Source organism: Podarcis erhardii, assembly GCF_964252035.2.
Source record: "Podarcis erhardii genome assembly, chromosome: 10".
In the NCBI taxonomy this organism is placed as follows: Eukaryota; Metazoa; Chordata; class Lepidosauria; order Squamata; family Lacertidae; genus Podarcis; species Podarcis erhardii.
The window spans coordinates 19805215-19827179 of NC_138500.1; the positions used below are offsets into that span (position 1 = coordinate 19805215).

At 45.5% G+C, this 21965-nt stretch overlaps 1 protein-coding gene and 1 long non-coding RNA gene across 11 annotated transcripts in view; one reads left to right on the forward strand and one right to left on the reverse strand.

Annotated features, from left to right (window-relative positions):
* Nucleotides 1-21965, reverse strand: part of IQSEC3 (IQ motif and Sec7 domain ArfGEF 3) — a 138428-nt gene that overhangs the window by 19747 nt on the left and 96716 nt on the right. For all 9 annotated transcript variants that reach the window (XM_081878809.1, XM_081878808.1, XM_081878815.1 and 6 more), the window contains 2 exons: nucleotides 18187-19274; nucleotides 11476-11637 (listed from right to left, as the gene is read on the reverse strand). In XM_081878809.1, the coding sequence (XP_081734935.1) occupies nucleotides 11476-11637; nucleotides 18187-19274 (1250 nt within the window). The remainder of the gene's footprint in view (nucleotides 1-11475; nucleotides 11638-18186; nucleotides 19275-21965) is intronic.
* LOC309351382 lies at nucleotides 9657-16040 on the forward strand. Of its 2 annotated transcripts, none has more exons than XR_014160804.1 (4): nucleotides 9657-9817; nucleotides 11517-11590; nucleotides 13735-13955; nucleotides 15877-16040. It is a non-coding gene; the product is annotated as an uncharacterized lncRNA (long non-coding RNA). The 2 variants fall into 2 exon arrangements; XR_014160805.1 differs by lacking the exon at nucleotides 9657-9817 and adding an exon at nucleotides 9825-10187 and having other exon boundaries at nucleotides 11517-11581.

Below are 21965 nucleotides of genomic sequence, written 5' to 3' on the forward strand. Positions count from 1 at the left end.
GAGTGCTGTACAGATACTAAAGTGTTGCCGTATGTGTGGACTCAAATTTTGGTGGAAATAACCCCCTAAACCAGCAGTGGGGAGCCTGAGGTCCATGGGCTGAATACAGTCCTTCAGCCCTCTCTACCTGCCCCTCAAGACTCCCCAGGAAACACACACCCCTCGCCCCAAAACAGACCCCTGTCTGTACTCTGTACTCCATGCCCTCCTTGATAATCTCTCTTGTTTGTTTGCCTGTATGAATGGCAGAGAGGTGTAGGGGTATACCCGTCTGCAGATATCTCTAACTTGCAAAGCTGAAATCCATTGCTCCACCTACCTTTGCCTCTGGTCCTGCCCAACACTGGCACACAGCCCCAGAGGTGTCCAATGAGGAAATGCAGCCCCTGGACTGAAAAGGGTCCAAATACTTGGTCTAAACTAAGTCTCCGAAGAAGAAGAAAACTATAATCTGTCTCCAGTTGCAGAGACCTGGGTTTGGTTTTTTCCTGTGCCAGAGGAACTGTTGATACCACACTCAAGTATAAAGGGGAGAAAAATCAATGTGACTATTCCCCCAAGACAGTCTTTATTTTTTCCCTTCAAGGGGCAGATCAGAGGATGCTTGCAGAAGGAGAAAGAGCACTAAAGAGCTATCCCTCCTCCTCTCCTGTCCCTCCTCCCCTCTGTTTGTTATTTTTATTTTACTAACACATGCACTTCCTCTTCCCATGGGGTCACATCAAGGCTTCTTGCTGCTAAATGCTTAGCTTTGATAACTGCAGAATATTTCCTAGTTAATCAATACCAGGTTCACCACTGCAGTCACCCCTGGAGACTTTAAAATTTGGAGGAAATACAGAAAAAGAAATAAATACTTGAAGTGCATTGCGCTTCCTTGCATGAAGACACCATTAAAGACTGAAGCCTACTCAACAGAATGGGGACTATAGATCCCATCTTCTCCATCAAGGGAACATCTGAGGTGGCATTCTCCATGCCAGGGCACGGTTAACGACTGCAACCTAAAGACTTATGAGCTCTTAGCAGTTATCTTTAATTTTGCCTGGAATGGCACCAGCGTTACTGTACTGTTATGAGTTTGGGGTGTTAAGCTGGGTGCCAGACCCCTCTAATCGCTGGATCCAGCAAGTGTTAGAATTTAATCAAGGCTTCTAATTCTTAGAATAGCTAGGCTAGCCTCCTGGTGAGGTGATAAGACTGGGTGATGGGCTATTAAGGGAAACAAAGGAAAAGGGTTCTGTGTGAGACTGCAAATGGTTGGGGCATCTCCCTCAACTCACAGATAGTTCAAAGGACAAAGCCTTAGTATAGGGCTGAGGCAGCAGTGATGCCACCCAGAAGGAAAGCAGTAAGAAGTGATCTACTTGCAAATCTCTGGGTAATTTTTGTAGTAGACCAGAAAGACTCTCATTTGTTTAACAATTCCAACAAACAAAAAAGGCGACTCTTATGCCAAAACTAGGGCACTGAATCGGAAAAAAAAGAAAAAAGCTTGGGGAGAAAGCAGGAGATGGTTTGTGGGTGGCAAGGACTGTGAGCTCAGGTCTGCTGCTGAAAACAAATTCCTGGTGTTCAAGGATATGTTCCTTAATTCAAAGTCTATGTCTGGCCCCTAGGCCCCTATGGGTCTGGGTAATGGGTCTTGGGGGTACAATCAAAAAACAAAGAAGATCCTGTAACCTTTAAGCCTCTGCACAGCCCTGGTTTAAAATATATATTGGCTAGTTGAGTTTGATGGTGGGGGTGTGCATCAGTGTCTCCTAGCTACTTCTTATTTTTGCCAGCAATATGATCATTCATAACAAATGCAAGACCAAGAGGGAGGTGGAGAGGACAAGGGGGCTTGTCACATTGGTGTTTACTGTGAATTTGAGGCTGATTTCTGGGCATTGTTTACATGACACTACCCTCAACCAGAACCCATCCCATGTGTGGTTTCCTAAAGTAACCAGCACAAAAATGGATACATAAAAATTCAAGGCCTCAATACCTTAAGGACCTCCCCTCACAATCCCGTGTTTGTCATCCAAGGCCCTTCTCTATGTCCTGCCTTCCCGAGAGATTCGGAAGGTGACAACACAACAACAGGCCTCTTCTGTGGTGGCTCCCTCTGCGGAATTCTCTCCCCAGAAGGGCTCGCCTGGTGCCATCATTACATGACTTTAGGCACCAGGTGAAAACATTCCTTTTTACCCAGCCTATCAGCCATTAAATAATCTATGGCCTGTTAAATTGGTATGTGCTAATGTTGTTGTCATTGTTGTTTAATTATGCTGTGTATTATGTTTTTATTATTATGCTGCGTAAATTATGTTCTTAATGTACGCTGCCCTGGGCCCTTTGGATAAAGGGCAGTTAAATAACTAAATAAAAGAAAGAAAGAAAGAAAGAAAGAAAGAAAGAAAGAAAGAAAGAAAGAAAGAAAGAAATGTAACTAGCTGCCAAAATATAGGACAACACAGGGCTTGGCTCTTTTATACATATCATATGTATAATATACATATTATTTCATGTCTAATTTTGCCTGTAATTAGTTGGGCTTTAAAAATAATAATAATACACAAGTGGTTCAGACATAAGCAGCTGCTTGATACAAGAGGTGGTTCAAAAGCAAGCAAAGATTGATTGGGTTGGAACTGCTTAATTACATGTATAAATCCCTTTAAAACAAGATTCCTCTTCCTTCATTTCTAGCCACACTGTTGAAGCTGCACAATATAGACAGGATTATCCCAAAGGTGCTCTCTTTAATAACCTTTGGGGATGTTTCAAGCATTATTATTCTGAAGGGAGGAAAAAATAGAGCACTGAGTCATAGAGAGAATGCATTTTAGCATGAGTATTGGTTATGTATGTAACAAACAAATAGGTATAGCTATGCAAAATAAAGACGGTGTGTGTGTGTTTTGCAGCAAGTGATCAGATTTTAGCATGGAGCTTTTATAAATGTACAGACAAACAGCTATGCACAAGCTTGAAATCCATCAGATGCTACTGTTTGGCTGATTGTTACTAAAGACTCTCCTGGGATATAGTCTCTTCTACTTTTCCAAACATCCCTTTAATGCAGAGGCAGGTTTACATGGATGGCACATAATAAACCTAAGTAACACTGAGTGCCAGTAGAGCTTTAAAACACATGGGGGGGGGGGGACACAATTCTATTGTGCTTGAATCCAGAGCCACTGAGATCACTTTCATCACAATTCCAACCACTGTAATTTCTTGTTGGTCCTTCTGCCCACAGGTAGCATCGCCAGAAGAAACCTCAGTGTCTTGCCAGTGCATATTCTGCCACAAGGCACCTAGGACAGGACTCATTGCAGCACCGGAGGCTCACAGCGCAAGGGTTTGGGAAAGGCAGGAAGCAGCTGTACCATTGTGGGCCGGGGATGTGCTCAGCCAAGCGCAGTGACCTATTTTCCAAGCTTTTTCCGCTCAGGTGACAATGCAGCGGGAGCCAGCTTCCCACTAAAAGCGTCTGCAAAATGAACTCGTAGCCCACACTCAAGAAGGGAACAGAGGAGAGGCAGCCAGGTGGAAACTCTTAAAACCACAAGACACAAAGATATTAATAAGTAACAGCCCTCTTCCCTCCCTGAAATAAACAACTTCAGGGCAAGCTAGGGGAAGGGGAACTTGCCTCACGTTGCTCAGGCAACATCCCTGTTCACCAGTGGTTCCCACAGTGGGGTCACAAACAACTCAGATGCTGCCCCCTCTTTACACCAATCTACCTTCCCTAATGCACCTTGCTCCCCTAGGAAGAATGGGTATATGCAATGTGGGGCAATGTGGGTAGGAAGACCGGATGCAAAAGAGCACAGTGTTTGAATTGTTGGGATGTGAACAGATGCTAGGAGAGGAAATATTTATTAGATATTATCCTTCCTTCCTCACGTTTGTGAGTTTAGCAGAGTGGCATCCATTTGCAGCTTAAAGGGAAGCTTAGCTAAGCTTGTTTTAGTCTTTTAGTTTAAGTAATCCAAGCGGAGGTGGAGCTAGCTGTTCTGGCACCCGGAGCGGCGCACATAGTGTGCACACAGCGGCGAGACAAGCTGAGCGCGGGGCGAGCGACCCGGGGGGTGACACACCCACCGCACACCCCTCCTTCCTTCTCCAGTGAATCCAAGATGCTTTAAGGCAGACTGGATTTTCCTGGTATTTCCCCCTTCTCTCCCCCTTAAAACAGCAATCACACAATCAGTCCTGTAAAAGGTAAAAATAACATTTACTCACTCAGAATACTTGCTGAAGAGTAACAGATGTAGCAACTTTGTTCAGGCAGGCTTAAAATGGTAAAATCTGGCCACCAAGCCACTGGCCCAATTATTCATGTCAAGCTCCTCCAAAATGCCAAGACCTCCAGGTCCTTCAACATTTGCCAGATGAAATTGTGTTTTGAGTGAATATAAGGGAATGCTTAGATGAACACTGAATGTAAGAAGAACCCTGTTGGGCCAGCCCAAATGTCCATCCACTCTAGTGTTCTTCCTCTTTCCTGGAGTGGTCAACCAGAAGCCCCCAAAAAGCCCCCATGAAGGGTTTGAAGGCAACAACCTTCTCCTGCTCTTGTTCCCCATCACCAAACTGAATAGGTGGGCATGGCCACCCCAAAGATATCTCTGCAGAAGTGACAAAATCAGTACAGTGGTACCTACAGAGGGAAAACAGCTATTGGACACACTTGACAAATAGCTGCATTTGGATGAAAGGAATACAGGAAGCTGCCTTATACTGAGTCATGCCAATAGTCCATCTAGCTTAGTATTGTCTTCAGTAAGGACTCATCCACACTTTTCTTTGTCCCTAGCTTTTGCTCCACTGCTTTCCCCTGGAGAAACCCGCTCTTTAGTGCTAAACTGGAATGAAAAGCAATATGTGGGAAACCCCATAGTCGTTGGTTCCATTTCAACACCAAACCAGGAGGAAGCAGCAGAGCAAGCAGAGGTGTGGATAAGCCCCAAGTGACATTCCCTAGGAATGACAGAGATTGAAACTGGGATGTATGTAAAGCAGATGTTCAACCTCTGAGCTATGGATCTTTCTGTATGTTTAACAGCAGTCCCACATGCAGAAACTGAACAGTCCCTGGCATAGGGAAAAGTGATGGGGAAAGCCTTGCCTCCTTAATTTCTGCCTGCCAGGCTGATGCTAAAGGCACAGGGGAAGAAACAAAGGCTGGCAACCACTCATTCAACCACAGAGGCTGCTGGTTTCATAGAGGAGATGAACTGAGAAATGTATTGCTGTTTCATTGTGATGGCGATGACCACGAGAAGCCAAGGGCATTTCCTTCCTACACAGATGTACTGAATTCCCTCCATGCTTTGGGGGAAGTGGGAACTTGTTCTTTGCACCTGTCAAGTTTATTTATGAATTCGTTTCCAAACTGTCTACCCCACATTTGTAACCCGCAGGGCTCCAACAGCAGCTTATGGTTAAATACACAAAAAAAGACGAAAACCCATACAAAAGGCAAGACACGCAAAGCCCAATGAAAACAATGAAACCACCAGGACAAGCAAGAGAAATCTAGCTAAGGCACAACAAATGCCTTCCTGAATTGGAAAGGCTCAGCCATCTTTCTGGAACAAGTGAGGAGTTTCGTAGAGTGCTGAGAAAGCCCTGGATTTGCCAGCCAGTCACCAAATCGCCCTTTGTTGAAGGGATACAGCTCACCAGCACATGTTTTACATGTCAGATTCAGTTCCTGGCATCTCTGGGGAGGTCTGGGGAAACTCCCTATCCCAGAAAGCTGCTGCCAGTCAGTAAAGGGAACACTGAGCTAGATGTAAAGGTAAAGGGACCCCTGACCATTAGGTCCAGTCGTGACTGACTCTGGGGTTGCAGCGCTCATCTCACTTTATTGGCCAAGGGAGCCAGCGTACAGCTTCCGGGTCATGTGGCCGGCATGACTAAGCAGCTTCTGGCAAACCAGAGCAGCGCACAAAAACACCGTTTACCTTCCCGCCGGCGCAGTACCTATTTATCTACTTGCACTTTGACGTGCTTTTGAACTGCTAGGTGGGCAGGAGCAGGGACCGAGCAACGGGAGTCCACCCTGTCGCGCGGATTTGAACCGCCGACCTTCTGATCGGCAAGCCCCCGGCTCTGTGGTTTAACCCACAGCGCCACCCACGTCCCTGAGCTAGATGAGGCAACAGCAAATGAGCTTATTCATGCTGCACACCGTCAAACTTTAAAAGAAAATTAGACCATTTCATGGAGGAGAGGGCAATTGATGGCTCCTGCCTCTGATGGCTACACTTTGCCATAACAGTTGGAAGCAGCAATGCTTCTGAATACCAGTTGCTAGAAACTGCAGAAGGGGAGAGTGCTCTTGAGCTCAAATCCTGCTTGCTGGCTTCCCACAGGCATTTGGTTGGTCACTGTGAAAACAGGATGCTGGACTGGCCTGATCCGGCAAGCTCTTCTGATGTTCCTCTGCCACTTGCTACATTTTGACTATTATATATTTCTGGGAGAACTGAAAGCATTTCCTGTCATTGTGACCTTTGAGAAAGAACATAACACACCTGCTCATTCATCGAACCCCCTTCAAGGCTCGTCCTGAACAAACGACTACGCATTGCCTAAAAGAGGCAGGACGGCACGTCCGTTTCCTGAAAGTCTGATCGGCTGCTTTCCGCCAATTTCTCAGTGGAAACAATGGAATTGCAAACTCTGGACAGTAAGGAGACCAGTTCGCCCTCCAGGAAAATACATCAGAGCATACTGCCCCCAATATAACAAACAACCTGCTCCCATTCACCAGAATGCCTCTTGCATTCAGAAAAATAACACTCGCTTTGAAAACAAATTGAAGACGACAGTTGTGCCTGACCTTCCCAGAATCCTTCGACTTGCACAACAAACAGCCCACCCCCAGTGATGCTGCCAGCTCCATTCATGGAACGAGCCGTCCACTGCTTACCCAGCGGAGCTTATGAATGAACGGGGAGGGTATGACATTCTTGAGACAAAACATAAGGAACAAAAGGTGAACGGAATCAGGGCAAGATAGATGGACAAGAACAAAACGGTGGCATAGAAGGATGCTCAGGAGGGCGGAGGAAAGCAAATGGAAGAGATAATGACAGTGGGACCGGCATAACGGAGCTGATCTCTCAACCACGCTTAAGAAATTGAGAGTGGGCTGCGCAGGTCACTGTCGCTCCCCTCCTTCCTTCCCCTTTGGCCATGTATTCCCCCTCCTTTCTCAGTGTTTTGCCATTACAACTGCACAGATACTAGCCATACTTAATGCTAACCTGGTTCCCCATTGTGACAATAAGGACTGAAGGGTTTGCACACACTGATTAAGAAACAGCTGCATTCACCATGGCGAGCATCACTGCAGATGTAATGCTTAAGCCATAGTTTAGGCAAATCAGGGAAGGGTGGAGGGAGGAATATACACCAGTGAAGGGAGGAGGGCAGAGGATGTTGTGTGCATCCTTGTTGTCTGCTTCCACTTTCTTAGCAATAGGAAGCACTCATAATTTTTGGCAATATGGGGGGAAGAGGATAATAACAGGAAGATGCCTTATATCAGGTCCATCTGATTATTAGTCCATCTAGCCCAGTTCAGACTGCTGTCCATGGTCTCATGCAGAGGGTTTTCCCTCTTTCCCTCTTTCCGGGGAGGTGCCAGGACTTGGGTCCTTCTGCATGTAAAGCATGTGATTGGCCGCTGAGCTATTGCCCCTCCCTTGCAAGTTAGCCTATCAAATCTTATTAGTGCAGTTCCTTGTGCAGGTTTCTAGCAAGCTCTTCACACCCAAAAGTAATTTGAAACCTCTTTACTATATTAGAACATCGGAGATAAGCCAGGGGCTTATTATGACCGTTGGGAGGTCAGCCTTCTCAGGGGCACACGATGGAGAGTTTCACAGCTTCTCTAAAAGGGATTCTATCATTCACTCATTTGATTTGATTAATCTAGCAGGGCTGCACTAGCTGGATCAATTCTTCCAGTACACATTTCAGGCGATGTTCATACAAGACTGAAGCTAGACAGGCACAGGAAGACGATGCAATTAGAAATAATTTCAAACTGGGGAGTGCAGGGGAAGAACCGTGGTGGATTTGGAACTGTGTGCATTTGCAATGAGCAACTGCCATTATCACATTATCACATGCAGCTGGAGCAACTACAGGCTCAAACAGCCAGTTTCTTTGGGTCTACTGTGAAAAAGGAAAACCAAAGCCTTCCAGCACTGCTGGTGGATAGCTTGCATGGAAAGCAGTTCTGTTGGATGACTGGAGATAAGCATCTCAACAGACACATCTGAAAGGCCCTCTTTTTCTGTGAGTTATGATTAATTTTTGATCATAATAGAGGCTCTTTCTGGGAGTAAGTGCAGCCCTCACTTTGGCTACTGGAGCAGGGGAAATGTGTGTATGTGAAACCATATAGTGTTGCTCTTAAGGAAGCCTGTCCATCGACAGTGAATGCATCAAGAAGAAAGGGCTCATGTTATGACATGCAGGGTAGATGGGATGGGGGTGTTTTAAGCATGCCATGTGCTGTGTACTTTCTTCATTGCAGCTCTCTCCCAGTTCTTAATGGGAATAAATTCATTCAATCTGGGGGGTTTTCCCCTATGTGAACCTACCTAATTCATACTTCCTGCACCAGCAAGTGCATCAAAACACAGCTAAGCTTTCAAAATTCACACCTTTCTGGATTTTGTGATGCACTTCTCAAACCAAATGAATATATTAATGAAAATAATATACAAAACCTGATTGTATCAGAGGGGAATTGTTCGCAGAAATGCACATATAGGCCAAATTGCATACAAAAATGAATATACCGGAGAAACACACAATTTTTTGTGTATTTTTGGAAGGGAAAAAAATTCGCTATCTGATGTAGAAACAGGTTGAACTGAACTTAAGGTTGCAAAGATGAGAAACTGGAGGAAACCAAAATGGACAGATTCACCCATCTCAAGTTACTGCACACTCTCTAGTCACCTCTCCCCACACAAGACCAAACAAGCAAAGAGAGAGGGGAGAAGCGAAAAAGAAGACAAGGAAGCAGCCCAGAGCTTTGGAATTCCTGGTCCTGGGGAAGCAGTGAGGTCTCCTGATCAGCAAATTGTAGGCTGCTTTGGATCTGTTTCCATTCGTTTGAAGTCTGTACCCAATCCCAACTCTCAGGCAGGTCTGGGCAGTGGAGGAAGCAGAGATGAGGCAGGCGGCCTTATTGAGGGACTGGTTTCTAGAGTGCCTGTATATTAATGAGGCACTGCACAAAAGCCAAAAAAGGAAAACACAGGAGCTGCCCTTGTGGCTACAATCTAGAAAATCACACACACACACACACACGGGGGTGGAAGGCAGAGGAGGGAGAGCAGTTTGACACTGCCAGGACAAATAGGGTTGTTAAGTGGCATTTACAGCCCACTGGCATAAAAGTGATATTCTCCTTCCTGGCATTCTTGCTGGGATGGAACAGGAGCAATCATCAGAAAGCAAGAGCCCTGCTTGACCAAACCGAGTGCCCATCTGGTCTATCACCCTCTTCTCACTGTGGCAAACCAGATGCCTATGGGAAGCCTGCAAGTACTAGGCCCTGAGTGCAACAGCGCTCTACCCACTTGTCATTCCCAATGACTGGCATTCAGTGACTTTTGCTCCTCTAGCTAGTGGCCAGGCCAAAGTGTCCTTCCTCTCACTTCTGCAGTCACAGGACAACTGACAAGTTTAACTGCCATTCCAGCTTTGAGGGGAGAATTAAGATTTACTGCAGATGCTTGTTCTCTGAATGACGGCTGAGGCCAGTAACCAATAACCTCTGCTGGTAGGGGTTCGACCTGCCAGTGGCTCTGGGTCCTCTAGCCTGTGACTGAAGTGACCTTTCCCTTGCTTCCTCAGACACACAGCTATCCCTCTCCCTATTGCTTCTGCCCTAGTTACTTTTAATTGTGGTGCTTGTCACAAGAACATTGGAGGGAGCATGAGCCCTTAATTATATCCAGATCGATATGCATGCAGCATATTAAAAAACAAAAACAAAGGGGGATCAATATTCATTTCACTGGTTGCAAAGAATTAAGCCTGGTGGTTGTTTGACAGGGAGAAGTGGACCTTTAAATTAGGACGCCTGTGCCTGGGAAACGCATGTATGCTGCCTTGGGGGTCCCATGATGGAAGAAAGGTGGGATATAAATGTACGTACTATACATAAATGGGAAAAAATAGTTCCCAAAGGAGAAGTAATTTAAGTTGGTACTGTAAATACACCCTAGATAATCCTAAATCAGAGAAGGCCTGACCTGCATACAAAAGACATACTGGGTTGTATTCAATTAAGTTTTACTCAGTGTAGACCCACTGAAAGTAATGGAGGTCCATTACTTTCAGTGGGTCTACAATGAGTAAAACTTAGTCAAATTCATTAATGTCCATGGGTTTACGCTGAGTAAAACCTAGCTGAATGCCACTCACTGTAATGTCAGCACAGAGCAAGGCCTTTGAAACAGAACAGGAAAAGTGCGCACTGAGGGGTCTGTGAAGGGAGCGAGATAACAAGGGTGCTTGGGGAAAATTCACAATGCTCTGAGCCCACCTCCAAACCTGAACTGGCAGACATACCAGCCAATCAAACACTGGCTGAAGCTTCCTGCTTGCCACCACCGCCTCCTCCACTTGCCCCTTCCTCTCCTCTTCTGCACTTCCTCTGGCTATGGGATGTGTCCTTGGCTTTCCCCAGGCTAAGTCAATGGAGGACAGGATTGCAGGGTTGGAGCAGGTTGCAGCAGGGAGAGAGCAATGGAGCTAGCAAAGAGTGGCAAGGCTGAAGGTCTTCAGCAAGCGTTTGATATGCTGGTATGTCTGACAGCTCATGTTTGAAGACAGGCTCCAAGCTGTCTTTACATCTCACATCTTTAGATATTTTAGCCCCAGTGATGCATGTCCAAGTAGCCTCAATCTGGTGTTTTGAGCTGCAGCTGCCCTAGGCTCATTGCTTCAATTCTTTGTGTGCCTTGCCTGCCATCACTGTGGATGATGTCACTGGCCTTGCTTGGGTCATGCTATTTATTAGTGCTGAGTCAACATAAAGAAGGTGGGCAATGGGGCAGGAATTTCCCCAAGTCTCTAACTGATTTGTCATTAGATATTTGCATAAGGATAATCCAGGTCCCTTGATTCCCAGCCTGAGCATTTCTCCCCTCCTCAAGTTGTTCCCATTTGTTAACGTATTATAAACCAGAATACAAACAAATCAGGCAGCCAGATTTTCCCTTCCTTAATGCTGTGGGCTTCTCTGCCTGATTTCAGTGTGATTATTCCCAATGCTCCCCAGATGCAAACAAGAAGCAGATGCATATTTATTTCAAATAAAGAATACCAGGAAGAGAGCAGCAATTGGGGGCAGGGACAGGGGGAATAGCTGCCAGTAGAAGGAGTCGTGGATGATGGGTGAGTAAAAGAATGGGGTCTGGAAAGGCCACTTACTCTAGAACATCCCGGTTGAACTGTTTCTTGCTGTTCCCCAGGAACTCCCCGATCATCTGCCGGCTGAGCCCCTTGCGCTGCAACAGGAAATGCGCCACTCCAATCGGTGTGTCTGGTATGAAGCCCCGAGATATAAGGAACTGGATCCCCTTGTCTGGATTTCTGGGAAGTAGAGGGAGTCAAGAGTCAACTTGCTATTCCCTTCAGTACTTAAGAGCACAGCAATCTCAAGCACATTTCTTGTATTGCAAGGGATATCAGAGCACAGGAAGAGCCCTCTGGGTCAGACAAAAAGGCTCATCTAGTTCAGCATCATCTCCTTGCAGAGACCAACCTGTAGGGAGCCTGCAAGTAGGAACTGAGTGCAACAGGAATCTACTACCCATTTGTGATTCCGAGCAACTGGTATGCAGGAGCGTTGCTGCATCATACAATGGAGGTAGAACATCAGACATCATAGCTAGCAATTCCACAGCACTTATATAGGCTCCCCGTATAACTCAGAATCCTGATCACGCAAGTTTCTAAATGCATGCAGGGGGGAGGTGAGGATGGGTAACAGAGAAGGGACAAGAAGCAGAGGTAAAATTAGCGCATCCCCACTCTACCTTCACACAATTCAAATGGCATGAGGGCTTTAATGCCTGAATAGGGCTATTATATAACTTAGATTGCAAGCTGTGTGTTGTTGTTTTTAAAAAAGCTGCAAATCACCTTAGAGTTCCTTAGCAGAAAGGTGGAATACATATGCAGTAAGATACACAAATGGCAGTTACATAAGATCCTTTCTGTGGTGTCAACTTTTATTTTACTTTCTACTTTGCAGATCTAACGAAAGGAAATAAAAAAAACACAAATATTGCCAGCTGACCCTAATAATATGACTAGTCTATCAATCCTTGTTTAAATGCACAGATTAAGATACATAGTCCATATGTCGAAATAAGTATCTAAACAAGATCAGTGATTCCCACATAGAAAGGGCAGTGAGATCTTCAAGCCACTGAGTACTAGCTGGTGGGTGTTTGTCTTTCCGGCCTTGCAATGTCATGTTAAGAGCTCACAGAATCCACTTTTGTTGTCTGTTCTTCTGTTAGGCCACATTTGCACCATACATTTAAAGCACTATGACACCATTTTAAATAGCCATGGCTTCCCCCAAAGAATTCTGGGAGCTGTAGTTTGTTAGGGGGTCTGAAAGTTGCTAGGAGGCCCCTATTCCCTACCCAGAGCTACAAGACCCTGAGTGGTTTAACAATCAATCCCTCTTCAAGGGGGGACTCTGGCAACAGTAGTTCTGGGAGGGAAACAGCACTCTTAACACACTACAGCTCCTGGAATTATTTGGGAGAAGCCATGAATGTTTAAAGTAGCATCATGGTGCTTTAAATATATGGTGCAAATGTGGCCTTATACGTGGGCCCACCCCAGATATATAAAGGTGTCAAACTTACAGTCATTTTTTAAAAAATGGCAGCCATTTTGGGTGCCACAATCTCTCTCGCTGCACTGTAGATCTGAAAAATCACTTTTGGGGGGCTGAGATCTCTCACAGCACCCAAAGTGGGCATTTTGGGATGCTGTGGTGTGCTCTCGTCACAAAAAAACTCACCCTTATTTGTCAGTGTGAGAGTGAGGCGCGGGTCACGTACCTAGCTCGGAAATGTGTCCCAGAAGATGCACATCCTGAGTCTGAAAAAGTTGGACAGTATGTAAATTTAATCTCTCATCTGACTGATTCTGTTTGAAGTGTTGGGACTCTCTAAAAGGGATCAACTCTTTCAGTGAGACTCCAGCGCAGAGGCACCACCTTTTCCAGAGGATTGAGGGGGCTGATGCGACATTGCACAACGTCCTGACGTCACACATGCGTGTTGTGTGTCAGGACATCGCACATGGAGGCCCTCTGAGCATTGAGTTCATTGTTATTTAAAGCTGAATTTGCTCCTTACACCATTTGCTTAGCATGCAGGTGTAAAATAGCCGCATGGAATAAGTGCTATGTAGGTTACCACACAGTAACATTGCCCTGAAACACTTTCAGTGCTCTACACAATGTGATTTACACAACAGCCTGTGTTGTTTATGGGTTTGGCTGGCAATATTTCCCCCTGTTTTCCTGAGGAGCTAAGCAAGTTTGGCTGGGTGCTGCGGGATTCCTACAGCTCTCCTGGCTTTCCCTTCCACCTACGGAAATGGCCGCCTACACAAACTCCGCTATTATAGCAACACTGCATAATGAGGCTTTCTCCATTCCAGGAATTCCACCCACTCGCTCTGGAATGTGTTGCCGCTTGAAGTGCAGAGTCACAAATGCATTCAATCAATTTGCGGGAGGCTGTCACAATTCAGAATATTACTCAATAATTGCTCACGGGAGAGTTGCATGATTGAAGACATGGAGAACAAGGCCATGCAGAAGACCTCTTGGGCCACATAGACCCAATTTTGTATTGGGCAGCGGTTATATAACGCTGTAGGTAAGCCACTGGTGTTATTAAATCCTGTCAGGAAGGTTTATGTAACCAAGCATCCCGGCATTTATTAGTGGTAGCAATAACAGTTGTTGTTCTGCGGGGAGCATTTTCTGTAACTGAAGGCTCATATACACAGCCAAATGGTGAAATGGAACAGCATCAAAGCCATTTGGCAACCAGAAGTCATTATTTTTTTATCATCATTGAGGGTGTTGCACAAGAGGTAATTAATTCCATTGGGGGAAAGCAGGGCAAAAAGCAGATTGAGAATGTGGTCCAAAATGAGGTACGTGTGCATATGGAGAGAAGGTGTGGAATAGCACCAGCCCTCAGCACTTACCACAAACTGTTATTTGCATGAGTGTAGGCCATTTGGATTTTAAAGAGGGCCAATTTTTTGTTTATGTTGTTCTTCAGTTTGAGGCGGAAAGGATGCAGTATTCTGGCTGGCTTCATTCTGGTAACATGGGTGCTAGGCAATGAGCAAATATAATAATCTTGCACCAAGCCCCCAATGGATCAGTGCATCTGGTTGCTAACCAGGCTAGTGGTTCGAGCCCAACCAGGAATGTCTGTGGGCAGGATTCCTGCATTTCAGGGGATTGGACTAAATGACACTCGGGGTCCCTTCCTACTGTACAAGTCTATGATTCTAAGTATGTCCATAGGTGCAGCAAGACTAAGGCTAGAATAGATTGCATATCCAGTAGGAACATAGCAAGTTGCCTTATACTGAGTCAAGTAGTTCAGTATTACCTGCATGGACTGGCAACAGCTCTGCAGTGTTTGTTATAGTCCTGCCTACAGATGCCAGCAATTGAACCTAAGGCCTTCTGAACACATAGTAGATGGTCTGCCACTGAGCTGAAACCATAGTACAGTGGTACCTCGGGTTACATACGCTTCAGGTTACAGACTCCGCTAACCCAGAAATAGTACCTCAGGTTAAGAACTTTACCTCAGGATGAGAACAGAAATCACGCGGCGGCAGCGGGAGGCCTCATTAGCTAAAGTGGTGCTTCAGGTTAAGGCCAGTTTCAGGTTAAGAACGGATCTCCAGAACGAATTAAGTACTTAACCTGAGGTACTACTGCACAGGAGATATAGGTAGATAGTTGGGTAGGCTATATAGGTCAGCAACATCTCCACTCCTAGGACGTGTCTGTAGCCACACAGACTAGCTTTCTACCCGGGGCTAGCTGCTTCTCTGGTCTTTCTAACTTCTGTTCTTGGGAACCACTTTTAGGATTCTGCCACCTCCCTCCTTATTCATTCATGGGGGAGAATAACAGCATCTATCTGCTTGGCCCCAGACTTACCACAGGCTTGGGCTGGACATGGTAAGTCTACAGAAGTCAACTGAGCCTATGCTCACGCCTGTTCTTCTGCTCTCCTCCACCTTCCTTCCCTTGCCTTAACTCAGCCTCACTTGAAGGAAACAGGAAACAGCAGTGTCTGGTTGCAGGTTCCACTGCCCAGGGAGCTGGCATTCCAAGTGGACCAGATGTGGGTGTGTGGCCCAAAGCAGCCAGGGGTTGGGTTCCAGTGGTGGCAAAACCAGAGGCTGCTTAAAAGCAGGCAGAGGTCAGATCAGGAAAAGAGACAGAACTAAGCAATCCTTATGCTAGAGAAGAACTGTTCAAGTGGAGTAGACAGCTATGAGGCCAGAGCACTGTAGTGCCTGACCAGCTGACTGAATGCTAAAGCAAATTAGCAGTGCAGCTTAGGTGGCGCTCTTGACACCCACAGCTTGGGCCAGACAGATGTGCAGTATGGAGTTCTTAGAGCTAAGCTGTGATTTCTCAGAAAAGGTTTTTTTTCTAATAAAATTTCTGAGTATGTGTTTTGGTTCCCCTCTGAAAAAAGAGAGGATCACACTGCGGAATGATCTCCAATGGTCTCCCTCTCCCTTGCCCCCACACAGTGCCCAGGAACAATGCAAATTCTGGAGTATTGTGTGGGATGCAAAATGATGTTGAGGTTGCTGACATCATAGCCGCAAAGAGAAGAAGCCATGCCACTGCCACTGCTGAGAGGTTGCTGTATCGGTTGGAGAAAGCCCCATCTTTGCTTTGAATTTTGCTTTCGGTGAAAGCCCCATCTTTGCTTTGAATTTTGCTTTCGGTGAAATGTTTGTGACATACCTAATACATACCCATGCCAATTACCTTCCAGAAATGTCATCAACTCAAGTGGCAATACAGCCTTTCTTCTAACAGTCTTCACAGCAAGCCAAAACACAGAACAAATAAAGTAGTCGGAATGTCCCTTTTGATTGCAAAAGAAGGTGCCCTGCAGTCACACAGGTAAACAGCAAAGCCAAAAACAACACATTTTCTTTCTGCTGTGCATCTCAGAGCTGCTCCCCATGTAATGATTTCAAGTCAAAGGAAATACTCCAGCAATTCTCTCCCATAAATTTAGAATTACGAGTGGAGGTTCAGAGAGCTGTTTTAGGTACGCTAAAAGACTTGGGCAGAAAACCGACCTACATAGAGGATAGAAAAATCTGAAGGGCAAAACTAGCAAAATGTTTCTCTGAAATCTGCTGTCAGCATAATTCCAGCTACGAGTGAATCTAAAGGTGGGTGGTGTAACCTAAGATATCAAATGGGCCTTTTTGGACACAATCAAAAAACCAAAGCAATTATAATAAACAACCCATTATTATCATGGTTAGTGTGTACAAATACTTACAATGGGCACAACCCAGCCAAAGATAAGCACTTTTTTCAGTCAAACTGCTAACCATGAGCACCATTATCTTTTGTTCTTGAAAAAAGAAGCTTAGGAGCCTTAAACTTTGATCAGATTGCATTCAGAGCTTTGCAAATTTTGGCTGGCCTTTATGACCCATTAACTGAAGCAACCATTGAGGTCCTCCTCCAGACATCCTGCCTTCAGGTGTCAAATGGGTAAATACCAGAGACAAAGCCTTGGGGGTGGCTCCCTGAATCTCCCCCTAAGAAATCCATTTGACACTTGCTTCTCAGTTCGTTTCAAGGCAAGTAAAAACTGTTTCACTCGAAAGAGCTATTCTTCACATAGCAAATGATTCTGAGAGTATGCTGACAACACTAAGGCAGCCCTTCTGCAATTTGATTTACAGCAGCTGCAGGGCAAAGGTTATTATTCATATGAAGCCGCCCAAAGTTTGGTAGAATGTGCTTAGTTGTTGTTTTTTTAAAATGAGAGCCAATATGGGTGCAATTCATAGAACATCAGTCCTGGATCCAATTCTCCACTCAGCCATGAAGCACATGGGTTAGCCCAGGGTGAGTCATGTTTTCTAACCCTAAGTGTTGTGAGGCTAAAATGGGATAAAACCCTGTATATGCTGCCTTGAGCTCCCTGGGAGAAGGGTGGGATAAAAATGCAAAAAAAATTGCAAAAAATGCATGTATTTCAAGTTCTACATTCATATTAATGTTTGAGTTAATAAAATGAGCAGTCCCGGAGATACGCCATCTGCTATTACCATCCAACAAATGGAATAATAACCAACTGTTAAAATGCATGACGAAGCTATAGAAGGGCAAATTACAATATTCCCCCAAGGATTACTGAGGTTCAGAGAATCATGCTGAGAGCCAATAGAAGAGGCCCAAAGTGCCTCTTCAAAAACCGAGTCCAACATGTAATGTTTTTGACCTCCCCTGACTCCAGTTTCCGGCTGCTGTGCCTGGTTCCCTCCCCCCACCCCCAATACCTACAGCTATTTTTCACAGCACAGTGGCCTTAGCTGAGCGAAAGCAGGAGAGAGGGATAGGGGAGAGAAAGATATTAACTTGCTGCTGCCTGGTGTATAATTATACCAAGCCCGCCAAAAGAAAAATGGCAGCCAAAATGCTCACGTCAAAAGTGGCAAATCTCTGTGGAGAGGGCATGAAAACTGAGGTAATTTTTAAATTCTTTTTTAAAATCCACCGATGATAACTGGGATGTTTATGTCTCATTCTCACACAGCCCTGTTTAGATAGCAGCCAGAGAACTCTCAAGTGCTGTGGACACTAAGCACTTGTGAGTCCTTTCTTTCCCCCTCTGTGGCACAGCTTCAGTGCAACTGCCTGACCCACAATAAAACAGGCCCTGCATTTCTTAGGTGGCCAAACCCTTAAACATGAAAGCAATGTGACTTGAAGAAGACAAACCCACTTTTCCCTAACAGCCTTTGTTGTCACAAATTGAGGAAAGCCACGGGAGATTAAAAGATTTATTATTATTATCCACTTACATGTTAAAGAGGTTTAGCCCAATGCGGTAGAGCCGTTTCCTCATGGTGTCCGTGGAAAGAGTAGGAGATTTGCAGCTGGCCGGGTTTTCACAGTGATACCGCGGGAGACTCAAAATCATGGCCTGCAGGGCTTCCTTCGAAGACAACTCTGAGGCAGACTTGGCCGAGGTGGAGGTGCTGCTGCTGCTCAGCTGCTCTGAATTGTCCACATTTTCTGCCTCCGAGCCCTTGTTCTGCCCAGCCTCATGGCTGGAGCCAAACTCCAGCTTCTGCACCATCATTTGTTCTTGGTCTGCTTCCCCTCCCGCCAAGCCGTTGGTGTTGACGTTCCCCTCAGTTGCCGTATGACTATTCTGAAGGATTCCAGAGTCAGGCTGCCCCTCGGAGACAGCTTGAGGCTCTTGGTTTTCTTTCCCAGCTTCCTCTGGGATTTCTTCTATTTTGGCAGCTTGAGAAACCCCCGCCTGGGTGTTGTTGGCAAGGCAGTTTGCCATAGACACCGAGGTAGATGAGGAGACGGAGAAGTTCTTGTTGTCAATCTGGACGGTGACGTCCCGGAAGGCCATCATGAGGGTGCTGCTGCTCTTTGGCAACGTATCTGGCAGCAGCCCTTCCTCCTTCTCTTGATCCTTCAATTCGGCTTCCAAGTCTTGGTTTGGCTGCATCGCGCTGAATGTCTCCCTTATCTGGTAGGAGCTGCCATCTTGAAGGGAACACATCGTCTTCAGGCTCCATGTGCTGAGGGCGTCATCTATAGACTTGGCCAAAGACTGGACTTGCTCGGTGAAAGAGTCTTCCAGCTCAGTCAGGGCCCCGCTTATGGTAGCTGGCAAAGACGGAGACCTCACCAAGGGGATGCCAACAAAGTTATAGCCTTCCACGAGGGCCTTCTCAGCAGAAAAACTTTCAGAGTTCTGGACTCGGACTTTCCTCAGTGAAATCCGCCGGGGCATGCGACTCTCCAGGAGCGAGTTCCGTATCTTCTCAAAGTTTTTGCTGAGCTGGTACTGGCGGAAGGCAGTCTGGATGGTGCAGGCTGCCCTCCGAGAGACCAGGTGGCCTCCATATTTGTGCTCTAGCATTTCGATCTGAAACAGAAAAGCAGCATTTTTAAAAATTGATTTCTGATCCAGTTTCCACTACATAAATTTACAAATTGATTGCTCTCTAAATATGCTCTCGAGAATTCAATACTGCATTTGTGAGTCTCCTTTCCCTGCTGCGTGCACTGAGGGGCTCTGGAAACGATTTACTTGGCTCACAAAGGAATGGTTTCCTTTTCTTGCCGGGCCCATATCCAGTTCTACGTAGGGGGTGGATGAGATGATGCATCTCCCCCAATCTAAGCCATTATGTCAAGGGGGGGCCAGGGTCCGTAGCTCCTCCCACACATCTGGGACAGTGGCTTCACCTCTGCTGTCTCAGCATGGGTACGCAGGAGCAGAATGCCCAAATGTTGCTGCATATCAGCGATATTTGGATGTTTCATCCCCAGCTGTACATATGGGGCCAGTAGAAATGGGACTGAAGTCCCTTGTGGGCAGGGCACACTCCCTCCCCCCCCCATGTGCTAGGCAGAGTATCATCCAATCTAGCCTTCTGTATTTGCATACTCTGGGATTCCAGCTGTGCTGCTTAAAAATATTTATTATATGTATTTCTTAGAACAAATGACCCAAGCATATATGCCAGGAGTTAGAAACATCTGGTCCATAGAGCAATCTTGGCCCATTTTAATTGTATATAGTTTAATTACCTTTTACCTATTATCATTTCTATATTTTTAACTCTCTGTGTTTTATTTACATTTGTTTTAATTTTTGTGAGCTGCCTTGAGTCCTGGTTCTGGGTGGAAGGTGGGACATCATCATCATCATTAAAAATAACTCTTATGTTCCTCAGCAAGTTAGGGCCATCTACGGACCAAAAACCTCCCTCCACTTCTAAATATTTTGCTCTTTTGCTTATAATAATCAGCAATGTAAGAACCATAAACAAGGAAGAAAAAGATAGTGGTGATGTGTGTCCTGCAATGGCACCCCAAAAAGAACTGAAGATCTGGTTTAAGAGGTTAGAAATATCACCAGGGATAAATATCAAGAGGATGAGAATATACAAACACCCTGGATGGGCTAGTTATTGATGAATGCCCAGGAAAAAAACCGCTGAATTAGTCAAGGAAACCATGGCCAAACTGGGCATTGTGCTCTGGCACATTCTGAGCCTGAAAGCTCTGCCCGGTTTGTCTGGAGAATTTTTGTACCAATAGTGTCCTTCTTGCTACCTCACTGATAAAAGCTTAACAAGAGGACCACCGGAGTGTGCTTTCAGTCCACACCATATACATCATCCCAGCTTTGGTCCCCATGAATGATCATCAGGTGACAGTGGCAGTGGTGGTGCTAATGCAGGTGATGGATGGAAGTGGTGAAGAAAGTCGAAAGGATGGACACTAATTATCCCCGTAGAGATTTACTGAGACCGTGGTTGGCTTCGTTCTTCTTTTACCTGATAAAGTACTTTGTTCTTCTTCAGAGTTCTGGAGGAAACGGGGGTTTGTAAGATTTCAATTAATAAAATGAATGAATTGGAGAGGGAGGGCCAAGTGATGGAAATCACCTTTGCATTGATAAGCAGACTACCATATGGGAACCCAACTGATCATGCTGCCACAGGAACACCAGCCGCTCTCTGACCTTACTAATGATGCCATTACTTAGAACATCTGAATAAGGTTGAGCATCACACTGCATGACTCTCAAGAAACGTCCACCCCAGTTATTTCTCTCCTGCACAAGTATGTACACAATTCCCTCTACTTCCAATGCTCAGGTTATGAATGCTGTTGCATATGTAGCCAAAATGGCACTACCCTTGCAGGAGAGAGGTATCAACAGGCTTGGACGAACCCTGAGGTTTTGCAGAAGTGCACATTTTCTTCCATCTTCCCCTACCTTGTCTATCAGCAATTACTAGAAACAGGGGCAGCAAAGGACGTGTATGTGAAAGCAAGCTTCCACAGGTGCAGCTGATACAAGTATATGTGCACATATTGATGTGCATGTCTGTACATCACAGTGCTTATCTAGGGCCCACTGAACTGGCTGGATTCTTCTGCTGATGCACATGGCCATATGGGAACACAGTTGAGCACAATTAGCTGCACGTGAAGGCAGTCAGAATTAGGGCCAGAATTCTGAGTGGCGTAGAGTTGCGCCACTTCCCCCAAATTATTTTTGGTTGTCTTAAGGGATGGATTTTGTCAATAAGTCAGAATCAGTTTGGGCTGAAGGTCTTTCTTTGAATAATTAAAGCATCTCTTTTTCCATTTCCCAAGTTCTAAGAGTGATTAGGAGGACTAAACTCTTTCTGCCCACTGGGCACTACTCTAATGAATAAAACATTATTGCGACCCCATTTTATCCAGCATATGAGATGGACAGTAGAAGCAAATGATTTAGGATGAATTCAGATGGCCTGGTTGACATGTTGCCATGTTTACAATGATGCTGGAATGCTGCACAGGTCATATGAACCCTTCAGCACATGTCTGGGTTGCACTCTCTCATGTCCTGATCCAAGTGCAACTTGCTGAGTCACAATGCGGCAACATGTGCTGGAGGCTCCACATGGCAGATTCAGCATTTGAATTGGGGGAAATGGTTAAGTGTACTAGCATTGAATTATTTACATTTAAGGCCAAAATCGTGACCAATCATTGTCCACTATAACAGACACATGGTATAAGCGCAGCAGACAATATCCATAAATTAGATTGT